The sequence below is a fragment of the Chlorocebus sabaeus genome, chromosome 9 (genome assembly GCF_047675955.1).
Source record: "Chlorocebus sabaeus isolate Y175 chromosome 9, mChlSab1.0.hap1, whole genome shotgun sequence".
In the NCBI taxonomy this organism is placed as follows: domain Eukaryota; kingdom Metazoa; phylum Chordata; class Mammalia; order Primates; family Cercopithecidae; genus Chlorocebus; species Chlorocebus sabaeus.
Genome location: NC_132912.1, coordinates 72,559,986 through 72,578,712, shown reverse-complemented (window position 1 = coordinate 72,578,712; position 18,727 = coordinate 72,559,986). Strand labels below are relative to the sequence as shown.

The following is an 18,727-nucleotide window of genomic DNA, read 5'->3' as shown; positions in this document are numbered from 1 at the left end:
TTTGGTAGAGACAGGGTTTCTACATGTTGGTCAGGCTGGTCTTGAACTCGTGACTTCAGGTGATCCGCCCACCTCGGCCTCCCAAAGTGCTGGGATTACAGGCGTGAGCCACTGCACCTGGTCTTATTTTTATTTTTTGAGACAGGTCTCACTCTGTCACCCAGGTTGGAGTGCAGAGGCATAATCTCGGCTTACTGCAACCTCAGCCTCCTGAGTAGCTGAGATTACAGGCGCCCACCACCACACCTAATTTTTGTATTTAGTAGAGACGGGGTTTCATCATTTTGGCCTGGCTGGTCTCGAACTCCTGACCTCAAGTGATCTGCCCACCTCAGCCTCCCAAAGTGCTGGGATTACAGGTGTGGGCCACTGCGTCCTACCCTTAATTTCCTTTTAATCACTACTCAAAAAAGTTCGAAAAACCTAGTCATTTGTCCTATACAACTTTATGCAGACTGGATTTTGCTGACTTTATCTTTGTGATTTCTCCTAACATTTGGCTTGGTCTTCTGTTCTGCAAATTGGTGGTTCAATCTAGATAGGTTTAAATCACCATTTGAATCAGTAAAACTACTACATGGAGGCAGGAGAGTAGTTCCATCAGGAAACACATAATTCCTTTGAGAAGAATTTTCACTGAGTTCTTTTTTGTGGTGGTAGCAAGCAGGCATTGATGCTCATTGCTTAGAGAATTCATTTATTGTAGGTTGAAAAATGATGTGTTAGCATTACTTCATGTTGTAGCTGAAGCATTAGTTTCTCCCTATCTATTATATAGTTACCTTATAACAGGAAAGAAAGGATTAATGCTTGATCTTTTACAATTATTTAATATCCTCCTGCTTTTCAAATTTGCATATCTTTGATACTAAAGAGGGTAATAATTTTTGCATGTTTCTTAGTAATATAAATTTCTTTTAGGAAATTTCATTTCCTTTATTTGTTTGTCTTACTTATCTATTAGATGTCTTGTTTTTTTTTCATTAATATGTATGAGCACTTTAGGTATTCAGGACATTAACCTTAGGTTGTAATTGTTACAAATATTTTTTTCCAAATAATTATTTGCTTAATTTTGACTCACAGAGCATTTACTTTTCCATTTAAACAAATTTATCTAATTCTTTATAACTTTCATAGTATACATGCTGAGAAAGGCTTTTCCCATCCTCAACTCATATTTTCTTGTCTTAAGAAGCTTTTACTCTTTAATTCATTTATAGTTTATCTTAGTGCATATTGTGACATTAGGATCTAAACTGACCTTTTTGTCCCCAATTTTCAAGTGTCAAGCAATTTTCCCCCCTTATCTAAAGAATAGTGATGACTTGTTTCAATGTGTATGAAGAGGCATCATATCTTCTACCTGTAATACATACTCTAAACAATTTTGCCACTTTTTCTCTATCTGAAAGTGTCCTTAAAATTCCTCTCCGCTGGACACAGTAGCTCATACCTATAATCCCAGCACTTTGGGAAGCCAAGGTAGGAGGATCACTTGAGCCCAGGAGTTCACGACCAGCCTGGACAACATGGCAAGACCTCGTCTCTACAAAAAGAAAATTAAAAACTAGTTAGGCGTGGTGGCGCATGCCTGTATTCTGAGTCCAAGAGGTCGAGGGTGGAGTGAGCTGTGATCACGTTGCTGTAATCCAGCCTGGACAGCTTTCTTTTTCTTCTTTACAAAATACATTGTCAGGGAAATTTTGAAGACCTTGAAATAGAACCCCCTACCCCACAAAAAACAGAGTCTTGATTAGTGCACTGTTTAGGATTATCTCCACCTTTCACTGTCTTTGAGCTATTTACAATTCTGTAAATTGTACTTCTATTTAGAAGCAAAACACTGATAGAGATACAATTGTGTATGTGCTTTTGTTTAACAAGGAAAACGAGTAGTTTTGATGGTCTGGGGGTCCCTTTCCACTCTCAGCACTTATTCAGGACTCCAAAGGGCTTTGTTTACATGGGTTAAAATCATTAATACTTAACGTATTAGAACTTAAAATTGAGAAACTTAAAAAATACTTTTTTATTTGAAGATGAACAATATTGAATGCACTACATTTAGCATAGAAAACATCTTAGTATTAATATGAAAATCATTTTGACTGGCCGGGCATGGTGGCTCACGCCTGTAATCCCAGCAATTTGGGAGGCCAAGGCGGGTGGATCACGAGGCCAGGAGATTGAGACATACAGTGAAATCCCGTCTACTAAAAATACAAAAAAAAAAAAATTAGCCGGGCATGGTGGCAGGTGCCTGTAGTCCCAGGTATTCAGGAGGCTGAGGCAGGAGAATGGCATGAGCCCAGGAGGCAGAGCTTGCAGTCAGCTGAGATTGCTCCACTGCACTCCAGCTTGGGCAACACGGCAAGACTCCATCTCAAAACAAAAAGAAAATCATTTTGACTTCAAGAACCCTCTGAGACAGAAATACTGAACTCAAGCAAAATGTCAGTTTGTTCCAGAATATTAAAGAGCACAACTAAAGACACAAGTGGGAAAATGAATTTTATTTTCCTCAGTTTATACCTGAGTCTGAAAGAAGCTATAAAATGGTTAACATCTTAGCAAAGTTCACTCCATTTTGAAGGACCTGCTCCCTGGTTTACTGATAAATACCTATGATAAAAATGTTACTCTTTACTTTTTGTGTAATCTGCTAGATAGCAAATAATCTGTTTTATTAAAATAATATTCTATGCTTTATGTTGATTTTATTGTTCTTTAAATTTAAGAGGAAAAAAGAACAAAGGCTCCTGACTTACAAAACAGCTAAAATTCTTTTCAATCATATTATCATCTATATTTATGTCACTTTAGTAAAATAGGTAACTATTATTTCTCAAGCACCTATGATTATATCTTAATGAAGTATCCACATTTCCTCTCATACTTATTTGATTTTTGCCTTCCTGTGATGAGCTGAACTGTATCCCCCACCCAAATAGATCTGAAGCTTTAACCCTGAGTACCTCAGAACGTGACTGTATTTGGAGATAAGGGCATTAAAGAGGTGATTATTAAAATTAGGCTTTATTTATTTTATTTATTATCCTCTTGCTTTTCAAATTTGCATTTCTTTGATACTAAAGAGGGTAACAATTTTTGCAGGTTTCTTAGTAACATAAATTTCCTCTTTTTGGAAATTAGGCCCTAATCCACCATGACTTGTGCTCTTGTAAGAGGCAGAAGAAACATAGTCAGCCCTCCATATCTATAGGTTCCATATTTGCAGATTCAACCAACCATGGATAGAAAATATTTTTCTTTGTTTGTTTTTGAGACGAAGTCTCGCTCTGTTGCCAGGCTGGAGTGCAGTGGTGTGATCTCGGCTCACTGCAACCTCCGCCTCCCAGGTTCAAGCAATTCTCCTGCCTCAGCCTCTCGAGTAGCTGAGACTATATAGGTGTGCAGCACCACGTCTAGCTAATTTTTGTATTTTTGGTAGAGACGGGAGTTCCACCATGTTGGCCAGGATGGTCTTGATCTCTTGACCTCATGATCCACTCGCATCGGCCTCCCAAAGTGCTGGGATTACAGGCGTGAGCCACTGCACCCCGCTGGAAAATATTTTTTTAAGAAACCCCAAAAGCTCCCAATAAATAATAATAATACAAATAAAAATCACACAGGCCAGGCATGTTAGCTAATGCCTGTAATCCCAGCATTTTGGAAGGCCAAGGCAGGTGGATCACCTGAGGTCAGGGGTTTGAGACCAGCCTGGCCAAAATGGTGAAACCCCATCTCTACTGAAAATACAAAAATTAGCTGGGTGTGGTGGCACTGCTTGTAATTCCAGCTACTCAGGAGGCTGAGGCAGGAGAATTACTTGAACCTGGGAGGCGGAAGCTGCACTGAGCCAAGATCGTGCCACTGTATTCCAGCCTGCGCAAAAGAGTGACACTCCGCCTCAATTTAAAAGAGTATAGTGCTATCCAGCTCTAATTTCAGTTATTATTTAAAGTGTTTTCTGGCACAACGTTACTGCTCTAATTCTCACTTATGCTAGTGGTTCTCTAACCTTATTGTTTCTAATCCACATATTCTATGCCAGGAGTTCTCAAAAGGGGATATTCTTCAGGCTTACCCATGGAGTTGTTTTTTTTTTGTGATGGAGTTTCACTCTTGCCGCCCAGGATGAAGTGCAATGGTGCAATCTCAGCTCACTGCAACCTCCTCCTCCCGGGTTCAAGTGATTCTCCTGTCTCAGCCACAACGAGCTGGGACTACAGGTGTGCGCCACCATGCCCAGGTAATTTTTATATTTTTAGTAGAGACGGGGTTTCACCATGTTGGTCTCGAACTCCTGACTTCTAGTGATCCACCCATCTCAGCCTCCCAAAATGCTGGGATTACGGGTATGAGCCACTGCGTCTGGCTCCTATGGAGTTTTATAAAAATAAAATAAAATAAAATAATAAAAATATGTCTAGGCTTGATCCCAGACTTGCTGGATCTTTTGATATTCTTATGTATACCTGGTATATTAGATCTCAAGATAATGCTGTATCTCAAGATTTCGTTTTTGTCTATAAATGATTATATTCAGCTATATTTACATATCAGACGTAAGAGTCACTGAGTTCCTTGAAAATAGGCCTAATCATCATCTTTGGAAACATTATTATTCTTACTATGAATCTTCATCAGATCATATCATTTGATAATTATCAGTAACAAACTAGCCACAGTTATTTTAAGCCTCTATTACCTATTAGTAGTTTTTGTCTGCTCTGATGCTTGCCCGAAGACTCTCCTACAAGCTACAGGCCAGTTTGTGTTTTCAACAATGGAGTTTCAGCGCCTTGTTAAAAGGATTCCATCAGGTATGTGAAACAACGTATATATCAAAGAAAAGACACTTAGGTATTGGGTTCTGAAGAGATCTCTCTTAACGTAACTTTCAAAATGTAGCAGTGAAGTGCATTAGGATTTCTCATAATCTTTTTTGTTAGTTGAGAAGCAGACATTTCATGAAACTGCTAACCCAAGGTCCAGCAGAATAAGAATTCATTACATAAGAAAGAATGCATTGATGAAGAAAATTTTATTATGGTTACATGTTTGAATGTTTAATTTTGATTTTGTGCTTATTTTTCCTTTCTAAAGTTATCTAATCCACAATTTCATAAACTCTGCTTTGGTAAACTAAAAGGAACTAATTAAAAATGATACCTGATTCTCACTGATGCCCAGAATTTCATCTCTTACTGAGTCTCCCTTCCTTTATTAGTAATATAATTATTTACAAAGGTTTAATAAGAATATGTTCCCTTTCCTACTAGAATATAACTGAAAAAATCTATTATGCAACCAAAGACTTATCTGAAGTGTTATATTTGAGAATGATGGCTACTTAATCAGGTATGACAAGTCACTTTTTTTTCTTTTATAGAGACAGGATCTCGCTATGTTGCCCAGGCTGGTCTTGGACTCCTATCCTCAGGCAATCCTTCTGCCTCAGCCTCTCAAAGTGCTGGGGTTACAGGTGGAAGCCATCACACCAGCCAATAAGTCATCTGAAGGAACAAAGTTTGCCTGTACTAACAGGGGTGATGCTGAGGATACCCTCTGTGCAGTAAAGGTTAGCTCAGCAGGTCTGGGGTATTGCTATGGATTGAATCGGGTCTCCTAAAACTTTGCATATTGGACGAGGCACAGTGGCTCATGCCTGTAATCCCAGCACTTTGGAAGCCCAGGTAGGCAGATTGCTTGAGCTCAGAAACTGGAGAACATGCTGGGCAACATGGTAAAACCCCATCTCTACAAAAAATACAAAAAGTTAACTGGGTGTGGTGGCATGCACCTGTAGTCCCAGCTACTCAGGAGGCTGAGGTGGTAGGATCGCTTGAGCCTGGGAGGTGGAGGCTGCAGTGAGCCGAGGTCATGCCACTGCACTCCAGCCTGGGCAACAGAGCCAGACTGTCTCAAAAAAAAAAGAAAAGGAAAAAGAAAAAAGAAAAAAATATTGTATGTTGAAATCCTAATCCCTAATATCTCAGAATATGATCTTATTTGGAAATAAGGTTACTGCAGATGTAATTAGTTAAGGTCATAATGAAGTAGGGTAGGTCCATAACCCAATATAATTTGTGTCCTTATAAAAGGGGGAATTTGGACACAGAAACATACACAAAGAAGGCCAAGGTCTACGAGCCAAGGAATGCCAAAGATTGACAGCAAACCACCAGAAACTAGGAAAGACACATGTAACAGATTCTTCTTACAGCCTTCAGAAGGAAGCAACTCTAAATTCGGACTTCTAGTCTGCAGAATAGTGAGCCAATAAATTTGTATTGTTCAAGCCACTGAGTTTGTGGTAGTTTGTTACAAGCAACTCTAGTAAACTAATATAGTTGTCTAAACTTTATACATTTTAAAGAAAGGCGTGCCCCTTGCCTGGCTCCAGGGAGATAATAATCTCTAAACCAAAGGAATATTCTGGGTATTAAGAATGTCCTCTTGTCAGCTGGGTGCAGTGTAATCCCATACGTGTAATCCCAGCACTTTGGGACGCCAAGGCAGGAGGATCACTTGAATCCAGGAGTTAAACACTAGCCTGGGCAACATAGTGAGACCCCGTCTCTACAAAAAAATTTAAAAATTTGCTGGGTGTGGTGGCAAGCACCTGTAGTCCCAGCTACTTAGGAGGCTGAGGTGAAAGGACTGCTTGAACCTGGGAGGTTGAGGTTGCAGTGAGCTGTGATCATGTCACAGCACTCTAGCCTGGGCAACAGAGTGAGACCTTGTATTTAAAAAAATTAAAAAGTCCGCTTGTTTACCCATGGCATTGCCCACACAGATAGTTTATGATTAAAATGTAATTCATGCTGGGGGCCATGAGTTTAATCTCTGGAAGGGCTAGAATTGGTAAATTAAATTCATATGTAACTAGTTTTTATCCTATACAGCTTGAGTACAGTGCAAAAAGATTATCAATTTTTAAACAATGTATCATAAAATATACATAAAATTTACAATTTTGGTTGTTCTAGGTACCTCTTATCAGTAGACTCATATGATATTTGTCCTTCTGTGTCTGTCTTTCACCCCACATAATGTTCTCCAGATTCATATATGTTGCATAATGTATGAGAATTTCATTCCTTTATATGGCTGAATACTATTCCACTATAGACATATATGATTTTTTTTCATTCATTCATCTGCTGATGGACATGGGTTGTTTCTACCTTTTGGCTACAATATATCACAATTTTTTGACGAAACTAAACTGCAGCAAAAACGACTGATTTTAAAACATCAACTCCTTCCCCATTCTAATGCAAATAATCTCAAGGTCTGCCGTTTCCAAGGTGCCAAAATGCATTCCTAAGTAATGGTGACCTTTGTTAAATATTAGCATAACTGAAAAATCTTTTTAATTATTAAAAAAAACATCAAGATTATTTACAATAAAAAGCACTGGACCTTTACAAATGTCAACCTTCATAGTATCCTCGTCACTGTGAATAGATAAAATCTACTAACACACACATGTGACTCAATTTTCACATCACTTTATAGAAAATCAGGATTCTGGTTTCCATCAACAGATAAATGAGAAGACAATTCTGAGGAAATTTGGGATAGCAAAAATATATATATATAAAAAGAAGGACATCTTGGTTTCAGGTTGTCAAAAAAATGAATGAGAAAACAGCATTCAAATATTTCCAACTATTTAAGCAGCAAATTAACATCAATGAAAAAATAATCAGAGTTGCAAGAATAATAGATTAAAAAATAGGCATATACAAGTTTGGCTAAAGCAGCAAGGATATAAAAGGCAAATTTAAAATGTCTAATTTTTTTTAATTTTTTTTTTTTTTTTTTTTTTTGAGATGGAGTCTCACTCTGTTGCCAAGGCTGGAGTGCAGTAGTGTAATCTCAGCTCACTGCAACCTCTGCCTCCTGGGTTCAAGTGATTCTCCTGTCTCAGCCTCCTGAGTAGCTTGGACTACAGGTGTCTGCCACCACACCCAGCTAATTTTTTGTATTTTTAGTAGAGACGGAGTTTCACCAAGTTGGCCAGGCTGGTTTCAAACTCCTGACCTCAAGTGAGCCGCACACCTTGGCCTCCCAAAGTGCTGGGATTACAGGCCTGATCCACTAAGCCTGGCTTTATTTTAATGAGTACACAGGAGGTATGTATATTTATGGGATATATGAGACATTTTGATACAGGCATAAAATGTGTAAAAATCACATGAGAATTAATGGAGTATCCATCCCCTCAAGCACTTATCATTTCTTTGTGTTACAAATGTTCCAATAATAAATTTAGTTATTTTTAAATGTACAATAAATTATTCTCGACTGTAGTCACTGTGTTGTGCTATGAAATACTAGGCCTTATTAATTTTATTAACTACATCTTTGTACTTATTAACTACCCTTATTTTCTCCCCTTACACCACTATCCTTCCCAGCCTCTGGTAATCATCATTCTATCTTCTATCTCTGTGAGTACAATTGTTTAAATTTTTAGTTTCCACCACCAAGTGAGAACATGTGACTGTCTTTCTGTGCTGGCTATTTCACTTAACATAATGTCCTCCAGTTCTCATATTGTTGCAAAAGACAGGATCTCATTCTTTTTTATGGCTGAATAGTATTCCATTGTGTATATATACACCACATTTTCTTTATCCATGTCTGTTGATGAACACTCAAATTGATTCCAAATCCTGGCTATTGTGAATAGCACTGCAATAAACATGGGAGTGCAAACACCTCTGTGATGTACAGATTTCCTTTCTTTTGGGTATATACCCAGCAATGGATCATATGGTAGTTCTATTTTTAGTCTTTTTAAGGAATCTCCATAGTGTTCTTCATGGTGGCAGTACTAATTTACATTCCTACCAACTATGTACAAGGGTTCCCTTTTCTCCATATCCTTGCCAGCATTTGTTATTGCCCATCTTTTAGACAAAAGCCATTTTAACCAGAGTGAGATAATGCCTCATTTTAGTTTTGATTTGCATTTCTCTAATGATGCTGAGTACTTTTCATATACTTGTTAGCCATTTGTATACCTTCTTTTGAGAAATGCCTATTCAGGTCTTTTGCCCATTTTTAAAAGAGATTATTAGATTTTTCCTATAGAGTTGTTTCAGCTCTTTATATATTCTGGTTATCAATTCCTTATCAGATGGGTAGTTTGCAAATATCTTCTCCCATTTTGTGAGTTGTTTCTTCACTTTCTTGTTCCCTATGCTGTGTAGAAGCTTTTTAACTTGATGTGATCTCATTTGTCCACTTTTGCTTTGGTTGCCTGTGCTTGCGGAGTATCACTCAAGAAATTTTTGCCCAGACCAATGTACTAGAGAGTTTCCTCAGCTTTCTTATAATAGTTTCAGGTCTTAGATTTAAGTTTTTATTCCATTTGTACATGCTTTTTGTATATAGTGAGAGATAGGGGTATATTCATCTGTTTTCATGCTGCTATAAATAACTGCCTGAGACTGGGTAATTTATAAAGGAAAGAGGTTTAATTGACTCCCAGTTCAGCATAGCTGGGGAGGCCTCAGGAGACTTACAATCATGGCAGAAGGCGAAGAGGAAGCAAAGCACCTTCTTCACAAGGTGGCAGGAAGGAGAGGTGTTGAGCAAAGTGGGGTAGAGCCCCTTATAAAACAATCAGATCCTGTGAGAACTCACTCATTATCTCAAGAACAGCATGGAGGAAACCGCTTCCATGATTCAATTACCTCCACCGGGTCTCTCCGTTGATAGATGGGGATTATGGGGATTACAATTCAAGATGAGATTTGGGTGGGGACACAAAGCCTAACCATATGAGGGGTCTAGTTTCATTCTTCTGCATATGGATATCCAGGTTTCCCAGTACCAGTTATTGAAAAGAATATCCTTTTTCCAACGTATGTCCTTGGCGCCCTTGTCCAAAATGAATTCACTGTACATATGTGAATTTATTTCTGAGTTCTCTGTTCTGTTCCATTGGTCCATGTGTCTGTTTTTATGCCAATATTATGCTGTAATTTTATTACGGTCTGTTTCTCTTGTTAGCTCTAATATTTGCTTTGTATATCTGGGTTTTCTAGTGTTGGGTGTACATATATTTATACCTGTTATATCCTCTTGTTGAACTAATCCTTTTATCATTATACAATGACCTTCTATATCTTCTTATACTTTTTGTCTTGAAATCTGTTTTGTCTGATGTAAGTATAGCTACTCCTCTTTTTGGTTTCCATTTGCATGGAATATCTTTTTCCATCCCTTTATTTTCAGTGTATGTTTCTTTATAGGTGAAGTGTGTTTCTTTGCAGGGAGCAGATCACTGGGTCTTATTTCTTCAGCCAGCCAGTCACTCAGTGTCTTTTGACTGGGCAGTTTAGTCCGTTTACTAAATGTTACTGTTAATAAGGACTTATTCCTGACATTGTAAAATTTGCTTTCTTGTTTTATGGTCTTCTCTTCCTTCTTTCCTTCCTTATCTTCCTTTTTGTGAATGTGACTTTCTCTGTTGGTATGTTTTAATTTCCTTTTATTTAAAAAAATTTCTGTGCATCTATTAATTTTGTTTTTTGAGACATGGTCTTGCTCTATTGCCTGCACTGAAGTGCAGTGGCACAATCATGGCTCACTGCAGCCTGAACCTCCTGGATCAAACAATCCTCCTACCTCAGCCTCCCAAATAACCAGGACTATGGGCATGTGCCACGATGCCAGCATAATTTTTATATTTTATAGAAATGGGGTATCACTATGTTGCCTAGGTTGGTCTCAAACTCCTGGGTTCAAGCAATCCTCTTGCCTCCTGTTTTCTGATCTGATCTGAGGTTACCAGGCTTGCAAATAACATCTTAACTGATGACAAGTTTACCCTCATTACAAAAACAAATAAGCAAAGAGAAAACTGATAAAAACTTTAAACTTCATCATCTTTTCCCCTGTTCTTTGTTACACCTATTTATATCTTATTATACTGTATATGTCTTTACAAGTTGCTGTAGTTATTTTTGATCTGATATTTTAGTCTTCTTACTCAAGATGAGTAGTTTGTACACCACGACTAGTGTTATAATATTTTATATTTGTCTGTGTACTATTACCAGTGAGTTTTGTATCTTCAGTTGATTTGTTATTGTTCATTACAGTCCCTTTCCTTCACAATGAAAAACTCCCTTTAGCATTTCTTATAGAACAGGTCTGCTGTTGATGGAACCCCCTCCATCTCCCGGGTTCAAGCGATTCTCCTGCCTCAGCCTCCTGAGTAGCTGGGATTACAGGCGCCAGCCACCATGCCCAGCTAATTTTTTTATTTTTATTTTTAGTAGAGACAGGGTTTCACCATGTTGGCCAGGCTGGTCTCGAATTCCTGACCTCAGGTGATCCGCCTGCCTCAGCCTCCCAAAGTGCTGTAATTATAGGCATGAGCCACCATGCCCGGCCACCCCTCAGTTTTTGTTTGTCTGGGATAGTCTTTATCTCTCCTTCACATCTGAAGGATATTTTCACTGGATATAATATTCTGGGATAAATGTTATTTTCCTTTAGCACTTTAAGTATGTCATGCCATTCTCTCTTATTTTGTAAGGTTTCCACTGAGAAGTCTGCTGCTAGATGTACTAGAGCCCTATTGTATGCTGTTTCTTTTCTCTTGCTGCTTTTGAGATCCTTTCTTTATCCCTGACCTTTGGGAGTTTTAGTTTGATTATCAAATGTCTTGAGATAGTCTTATTTGGGTTAAATCCGCTTGGTGTTCTATAACCTTGCACTTGAATACTGATTTTTCTTTAGGATTGAAAAGGTCTAATTATTAGCTTTTAAATAAACTTTCTATCCCTATCTCTCCTTCTACCTCCTCTTTAAGGCCAGTAACCCTTAGAATTGCCCTTTTGAGGCTATTTTCTAGATCCTGTGGGAGTATTTCACTCATGTCTTTTGTCAACTCTGTATATTTTCATATAGCATGTCTTCATGCTAATTCTTTCTTCTGCTTGATCAATTCTGCTGTTGAGAGCCTCTGATGCATTCTCCAGGTTGTCCATTAAATTTCTAACTTCAGAATTTCTCTTTGATATTTTACCATTGTTTCAATCTCTGTTAAATTTATCTGATAGGATTCTGAACTACTTCTCTGTTTATCTTCAGTTTAGTTGAGATTTCTCAAAACAGCTGTTCTGAATCTCTGAAAAGTCACGTAGCTTTGTCTCTTCATGTTTGGTCACTAGTGCCTTATTTCATTGGTTTGGTGAGGTCATGTTTTCCTGGATCGTCTTGATGCTTCTAAATTTTTGTCAATGTCTAAGCATTGAAGAGTTAGGTATTTATTCTATTCTTTGCAGTCTGTACTTGTTTGCATCTGAACTTCTTGGGAAGGCATTCCAAGTATTCAAAAGGAATTGAGTGTAACTATCTCAATTCTTCAGTCACTGCAGCCATCTGCGTTAGTGAACACTCCAAGCCCAGTAACACAAATTTTTTTTTTAAAGAGACAGAGTCTCACTATGGTTGCCCAGGCTGGAGTGCAGTGGCTATTCACAGGCACTATCCCACTACTGATCAGCATGGGAGTTTTGACCTGCTCCATTTCCAACCTGAGCCAGTTCACTCCTCCTTAGGCAACCTGGTGGCCCCCTACTCCCAGGAAGTCACTATATTAATGTCAAACTTAGTTTGAACACCCAATCAGCAGAGCACATTACAGCCCAGAGCTCCTGAGTCCAAGTGATCCTCCTGTCTCAGCTTCCTAAGTAGGTGGGACTACATGTATACACCACCACGCCCAGCAAAACTGTGACTCTTGCCAACTCATAGAGGTACTGCCTTGGTGAACCTGGGTAAGATCTCGGAGAATTCCCTGGATTACTAGGCAGAGTCTCTTATTCTTCTCCCTTACTCTCCCCCAAACAAATGAAGTTTCCCTCTCTCTCTCTCTCTCTCTCTGTGCTGAGATTCTTAAGAGTTGGGGTAGAGGTGATGCAAGCACTCTCATGGCCACCACTGCTAAGACTGTGCTGGCTCACGCCTGACAGTACTGGGTCTCACCCAAGGCACGTGGAGACTAATTCCTGTCTATCGTTGATGTTTATTCAAAGCCCAAGGGCTCTTTATTCAGCAAGTGATAAATCCTGTTAGGCCTGGGTCTTCTGCCTACAGGGCAGCAGCTTCCCTTCTAGTTAAAAAATTTTTTGTTGTTTTTAAATAGGAGACTTGAGTTTTATTACTCAAATCAGTCCCCCCAAAAATTTGGAGGCTAGGGTTTTTCAACGATAGTTTGGCAGGCAGGAGAATGGGTGCTGCTGACTGGTTGGAGATGTAATCATATGAATGTGGAAAACGATCCTTATGTGCTGAGTCCACTTCTGGGTCAAAATTTTAAAATATTTTTAATAAGCAGTAGATTCAAAGAGTTCAAATTCTTAAAAAATAGAAAATAATTACCTCCTGTATATACCAAAAAGAACTGAAAGCAGGATCTCAAAGAGACACCTGTACACCTATATCCATAGCAGCATTATTCACAACAGGCAAAAGGTGGAAACAACTCAATTGTCCACTGACATATGAATAGATAAACCAAATGTGGTATAAGCATACCACAAAGGTATTTACGGTTTGGTTCCAGACAACTGCAATAAAGCAAATATTGCAATAATGCAAGTCACACAAATTTTTGGTTTCATAGTGCACATAAAAGTATGTTTATACTAAGCTGGGTGCAGTGGTTCACGCTTGTAATCCCAGCACTTTAGGAGGCCAAGGTGGGCAGATCACATAAGGCCAGAAGTTTGAGACCAGACTGGCCAACATGTTGAAACCCTGTCTCTACTAAAAATACTAAAAAATTTAGCCAGATGTGGTGGTACGTACCTGAAATCCTAGCTATTAGGGTGACTAAGCCATAAGAATCACTTGAACCCATGAGGTGGAGGTTGCAGTAAACTGAGATTGCACCACTGCACTTCCAGCCTGGGTGACAGAGCAAGACTCTGTCTCATTAAAAAAAAAAAAAGAAGGAAAAAAAGGATGTTTACATGATACCATAGTCCATTGACACAGTTGGTTTTTCTTTTTTTTTCTTTGATAGAGATGAGGGTCTATGTGGCCTCAGCTGGTCCCAAACTCCGGGCCTCAAGTGATTCTCTTGCCTTGGCTTTCCAAAGCACTGGTATTACAGGCATGAGCCACTGTGCCCAGGCCAATATACTGTAGTCTATTAAGTGTGCAATAGCATTGTATCTTAAAAAAAAAAATCCATATACCTTAATTTAAAATCACTTTATTGCTAAAAAATGCTAATAATCAATTGAGCCTCAGCAAGTCTTCATCTTTTTGTTGATGGAGGGTCTCGCCTCAGTGTCAATGTTGATGGTGTCAATGTTGATCATGGTGTTGACTGCTGAAGGCTGGGGTAGCTGTGGCAATTTCTTAAGACAGCAACAAAGTTTGCTACACTGATTGACTTCTTTTCATAAAAGATTTCTCTATACCAGCAGATGCTGTGTGATAGCATTTTACCCATGGAATTGCTTTCAAAAGTAAAGTCAAGCCTCTCAACCCCTGCTGCAGATTTGTCAACTAAGTTTATAGAATATTCTAAATACTTTGTTGTCATTTCTATAATGTTCATAGCATCTTCACTAGCAGTAGGTTCCATCTCAAGAAAACACGTTCTTTGCTCATCCATAAAACACAAATGGATGAGGAGTATTTTTCTTTTTTTCCTCTCTCTACCTACTGTATCCCAGGCTTCTTTAAGAAAAAAGTGATACATGATATGGAGATTAAAATCAAGAGCATCACTGAATTTCACCTTCCCTCCAACCAGTTGCCCCAAACTCCCCAGCCCCCACCCTTTATGTTCCCAATTCCCTCCTTACTGAATGAAGAACTTAATACCAAAATCCTTGCCCAGACTCCAGGTTCTCTTTCCCTAACTTCCACCGTCTCCCTGTACCCCATTCCTAGAAGGGCAAGCACCTCAGTTTGAATGCATGGGAGAGCCCAGAGTGGCAATGGAAACAGGGGGAAAGGCTTCCCCCTCAGGGAAAGGGAATGAGGAATACAGTGCAGTGCAGTGCAATGAGGCCTCCCATAGCGTGGGGTATCAAAATGGGGCCCTGAGGCCAGAGGAAAGGACACTGATGCCCCTGAGAAAGGAGACCCAGCAGCCTCAAAATCCTCTCATGGTGCATAATCACTGCTTGATCACTTGCCCTTCTGGCACCAGTTACAGAACCACACTCAGATCACATCCTTCTAGAGCCCAAGCTGCTGGGCGATGTGACTGATCTGCTGCAGTGTGGGTTCCGGGCACTGCAGGAACAAATTCTCCAGGTTCTCAATACTGGTTCGCTTTCTCTTTCAGGCCTGCACGAGAGTTTCTGCTTTGCATCTCCTGAATATTTTCATTGTTGTCAGCTTCCTCCACCCACTTCTGCAGCAAGGGCCGCTGCTTACTCATGTTCTTGAAGCTAAGCTGCTGAGCCTCAAAGAGGCAGATGGTTGTTGGGCTGAACACCTACCCAAATAGAACCCCCAGGGTAAGCCCCACACAGGCCTGTGTATATCCCAGGGTGATCCTCTTCTGCTTCAGGAGCTTGGCAAATTGCTCAAGTTCTTTCTGCAGAGCTTTGAGATGTCCTGGGACTGGATGAGGGGTATTTTTTATCGTAAGATTGCAGCAATTCAGTCACATTTTCAGGCTTTAGTTCTAGTTCTCTTGTTATTTCCACCATATCTATAGTTAAGTTCTTCGAATGAAGTCTTGAGCCCCTCAGTCATCCATGAAGGTTGGAAAAAAATTCTTCTAAACTGTTATTGTTGATATTTTGACTTCCTCCCACGAATCAAAGACAGGGTCTTGCTCTGTCACCTAGGCTGGAGTGTACTAGTATGATCATAGCTCACTGTAAACATTCAACTCCTAAGCTCAAGCAATCCTCTTGCCTAAGCCTCCCAAGTAGCATGTGCAACCACACCTGGCATTTTAAAATTATTTTTTGTAGAGACAGTGTCTCACTATGTTGCCCAGGTTAGTCTCAAACTCCTGGCTTCAAGCAATCCTCTCACTTCACAAATGTTCTTAGTAACTGGAATGGTGAATTCTTTGAAGGTTTTCAATTTACTTTGCCCAGAACCATCAGAGGAATCACTATATATGGTAACTGCAGTCTTATGAAATGTATTTCTTAAATAATAAAACTTGAAAGTCAAAATTACTCCTTATTCCTAAGGCAGCAGAATGGATATTCTAATAGCAGGCATGAAAACATTAATCTCCATGTATATCTCCATCTGAGCTCTGATGTGACCAAGTGCATTGTCAATAAGCAGCAATATTTTGAAAGCAATCTTTTTACTCAGCAGTGGGTCTCAACAGTGGGCTTAAGCCCATATTAATGTATTCAGTATGCCATGCTGTAAACAGATGAGCTGTCATCCAGGCTTTGTTGTTCCATTTATAGAACAAAGGCAGAGTAGATTTAGCATAATTCCTGAGGGCCCTGGCATTTTCAGAATGGTAAACAAGCACTGGCTCTAACCCAAAGTCACTAGATGCATTAGACCCTAAAAGACAGTCAGCCTGTCCTTTGAAGTCAGGCATTGACTACTTCTCTTAGCTATAAATGAAAAGTTGTAGAGGACATTTCCTTCCAATAGAAAGCTGTTTTGTTGACATTGAAAATCTGTTGTTTAGTGTACCCACTTTCATCAATTACCTCAGCTAGACATGCTAGATAACTTGGTGTAGCATATACATCAGGACTTTTATGTTATGGAGATGGTTTCTTTCCTTAAACTTCATGAACTAATCTTTGCTAGCTTCAAGCTTTTCTTCTGCAGCTTCCTTACCTCTCTCAGCCTTCAGAGACTTGGAGAGAGTTAGAATCTTGGTCTGGATTAGACTTTGGCTAATCCTAATGTTGTGGCGTGTTTGATTTTCTATTCAGACTACTAAAATTTTCTCCATATCAGCAATAAGGCTGATTTTCACTTTCTTACCATTCATGTATTCACCAGAGCAGCACTTTTAATTTCCTTCAAATTGCATTAACAACTTGGATAACTGGCACAAGAAGCCTTGCTCTCAGTCTATCTCGGCTTTTGACATGCCTTCTTCACTAAGCACAATCCTTTCTAGCTTTTGATTTAAAAGTGAGAGATGTGTGACTCTTCTTTTTACTTACATACTTAGAGGCCATTGTAGGGTTAATAACTGGCCTAATTTCAACACTGTTGTGCCTCAAGGAGCAGGAAAGCCCAAGGAAAGGAGACAGATGGGAATGGCCAGCTGGTGGAGCAGTCAGAACATACACATTTATCAATTAAGTTTGTTGTCTTATATAGGTAAGGTTCATGGCACCCCAAAACAATTACATTAATGATCACTGATCACAGATCACCATTACAGATATAGTAACAACATAAAAGTTTTGAAATATTGTTAAGAATTACCAAAATGTGACATAAAGACACAAAATGAGTATACATGCTGTTGGAAAAATGGTGCCAATAGACTTGCTCAATGCAGTGTTGTCAAAAACCTTCAATTTGTAAAAATTCAGTATCAAAAATTCAGTAAAGCTTATGAGCTTTAGCAATTCTTGTAATATTTCAATATTTTTCATTATCATTCTTTTATGGTGATCTATGGTCAGTGATCTTAATGTTACTATTGCAATTGTTTTGGGTGCCACAAACCACATTCATATAATAAGAACACGGGCATGCCTCATTTTATTGTGCTTTGCTTTACTGTGCTTCTCAGATACTGTGATTTTTACAAATTGAAGGTTTGGGGCAACCCTGCATAGAACAAGTCTATCAGCATCATTTTTCCAACAGCATGTGCTCACTTCACATCTCTGTGTCAGCATTAAGCAATAAAGTATATTTTTAAACTAAAGCATATACATAGTCTTTTAAGACATAATGTCATTATTGCACACTTAGTAGACTACAATATAGTATAAATATAACTTTTATATGCACTAGGATACCGAAAATTTTGTGATTTGCTTTATTATGATATTTGCTTCATTGCAGTATTTGCTTCATTGCAGTGGTTTGGAACTGAGTCCACAATATCTCCAAGGTATGCCTGAATTACACAGCTTAAAAAGGAAGGAAATTCTAACACGTGCTACAACATAGATGAACCTTGAGGACATTATGCTTAGTGAAATAAGTGAGTCACAAAAAGAAACACTACCATACGATTTCACTCCTTTGAGGTACCTAGCCTAGTGTTAAGTCAAATCCATAGAGACAAGAAAGTAGAATAGAGGTTGCCAGGCACTAGGAAGAGAAGGGAATGGAGAGTTGCTGTTTAATGCATATACAGTTTTAGTTCCTCAAGATGAAAAGAGCTCTAGAGATTGGTTACATAATAACGTGAATATACTTAATGCTAATTAAAAAAATGGTTAAGTCTGTAAATTTTACATTGTGCATATTTTACCACAATTTAAAATAGAAAACAAACAAAAATCCCTCCCACTGGTATCTAGCCATCTCCTAGTTCCCACATGACCCACTCACTGTAAGTAACTTTTACTTATCCAGAATTTCCTTATGCACTTACAATATAAGCAAATCAAACAACCATATACATTGTTCTGTATTTTGCTGTTTTCACTTAACAATATATCTTGGAACTCTTTTGCAGAAATCTTCATGACTTAAGAGCAACATTTTAACACGAACTTTAATATATGAAGGAAAGCTTTAATATAACAGA

The 18,727-nt window shown here is 38.8% G+C and overlaps 1 protein-coding gene and 1 pseudogene across 7 annotated transcripts in view; both read right to left on the bottom strand.

Moving 5' to 3' along the window:
- HERC4 (HECT and RLD domain containing E3 ubiquitin protein ligase 4) overlaps positions 1–18,727 on the bottom strand; it is a 149,232-nt gene that overhangs the window by 73,462 nt on the left and 57,043 nt on the right. For 5 of the 7 annotated variants that reach the window (XM_073019103.1, XM_073019106.1, XM_073019105.1 and 2 more), the window contains one exon: positions 1,457–1,549. The exons of the other annotated variants lie outside the window; for them this stretch is intronic. In XM_073019103.1, coding sequence (XP_072875204.1) covers positions 1,457–1,549 — 93 coding nt within the window. The remainder of the gene's footprint in view (positions 1–1,456; positions 1,550–18,727) is intronic. 7 annotated transcript variants of the gene reach the window in all.
- LOC140712401 (POU domain, class 5, transcription factor 1 pseudogene) lies at positions 1,556–18,727 on the bottom strand (annotated as a pseudogene).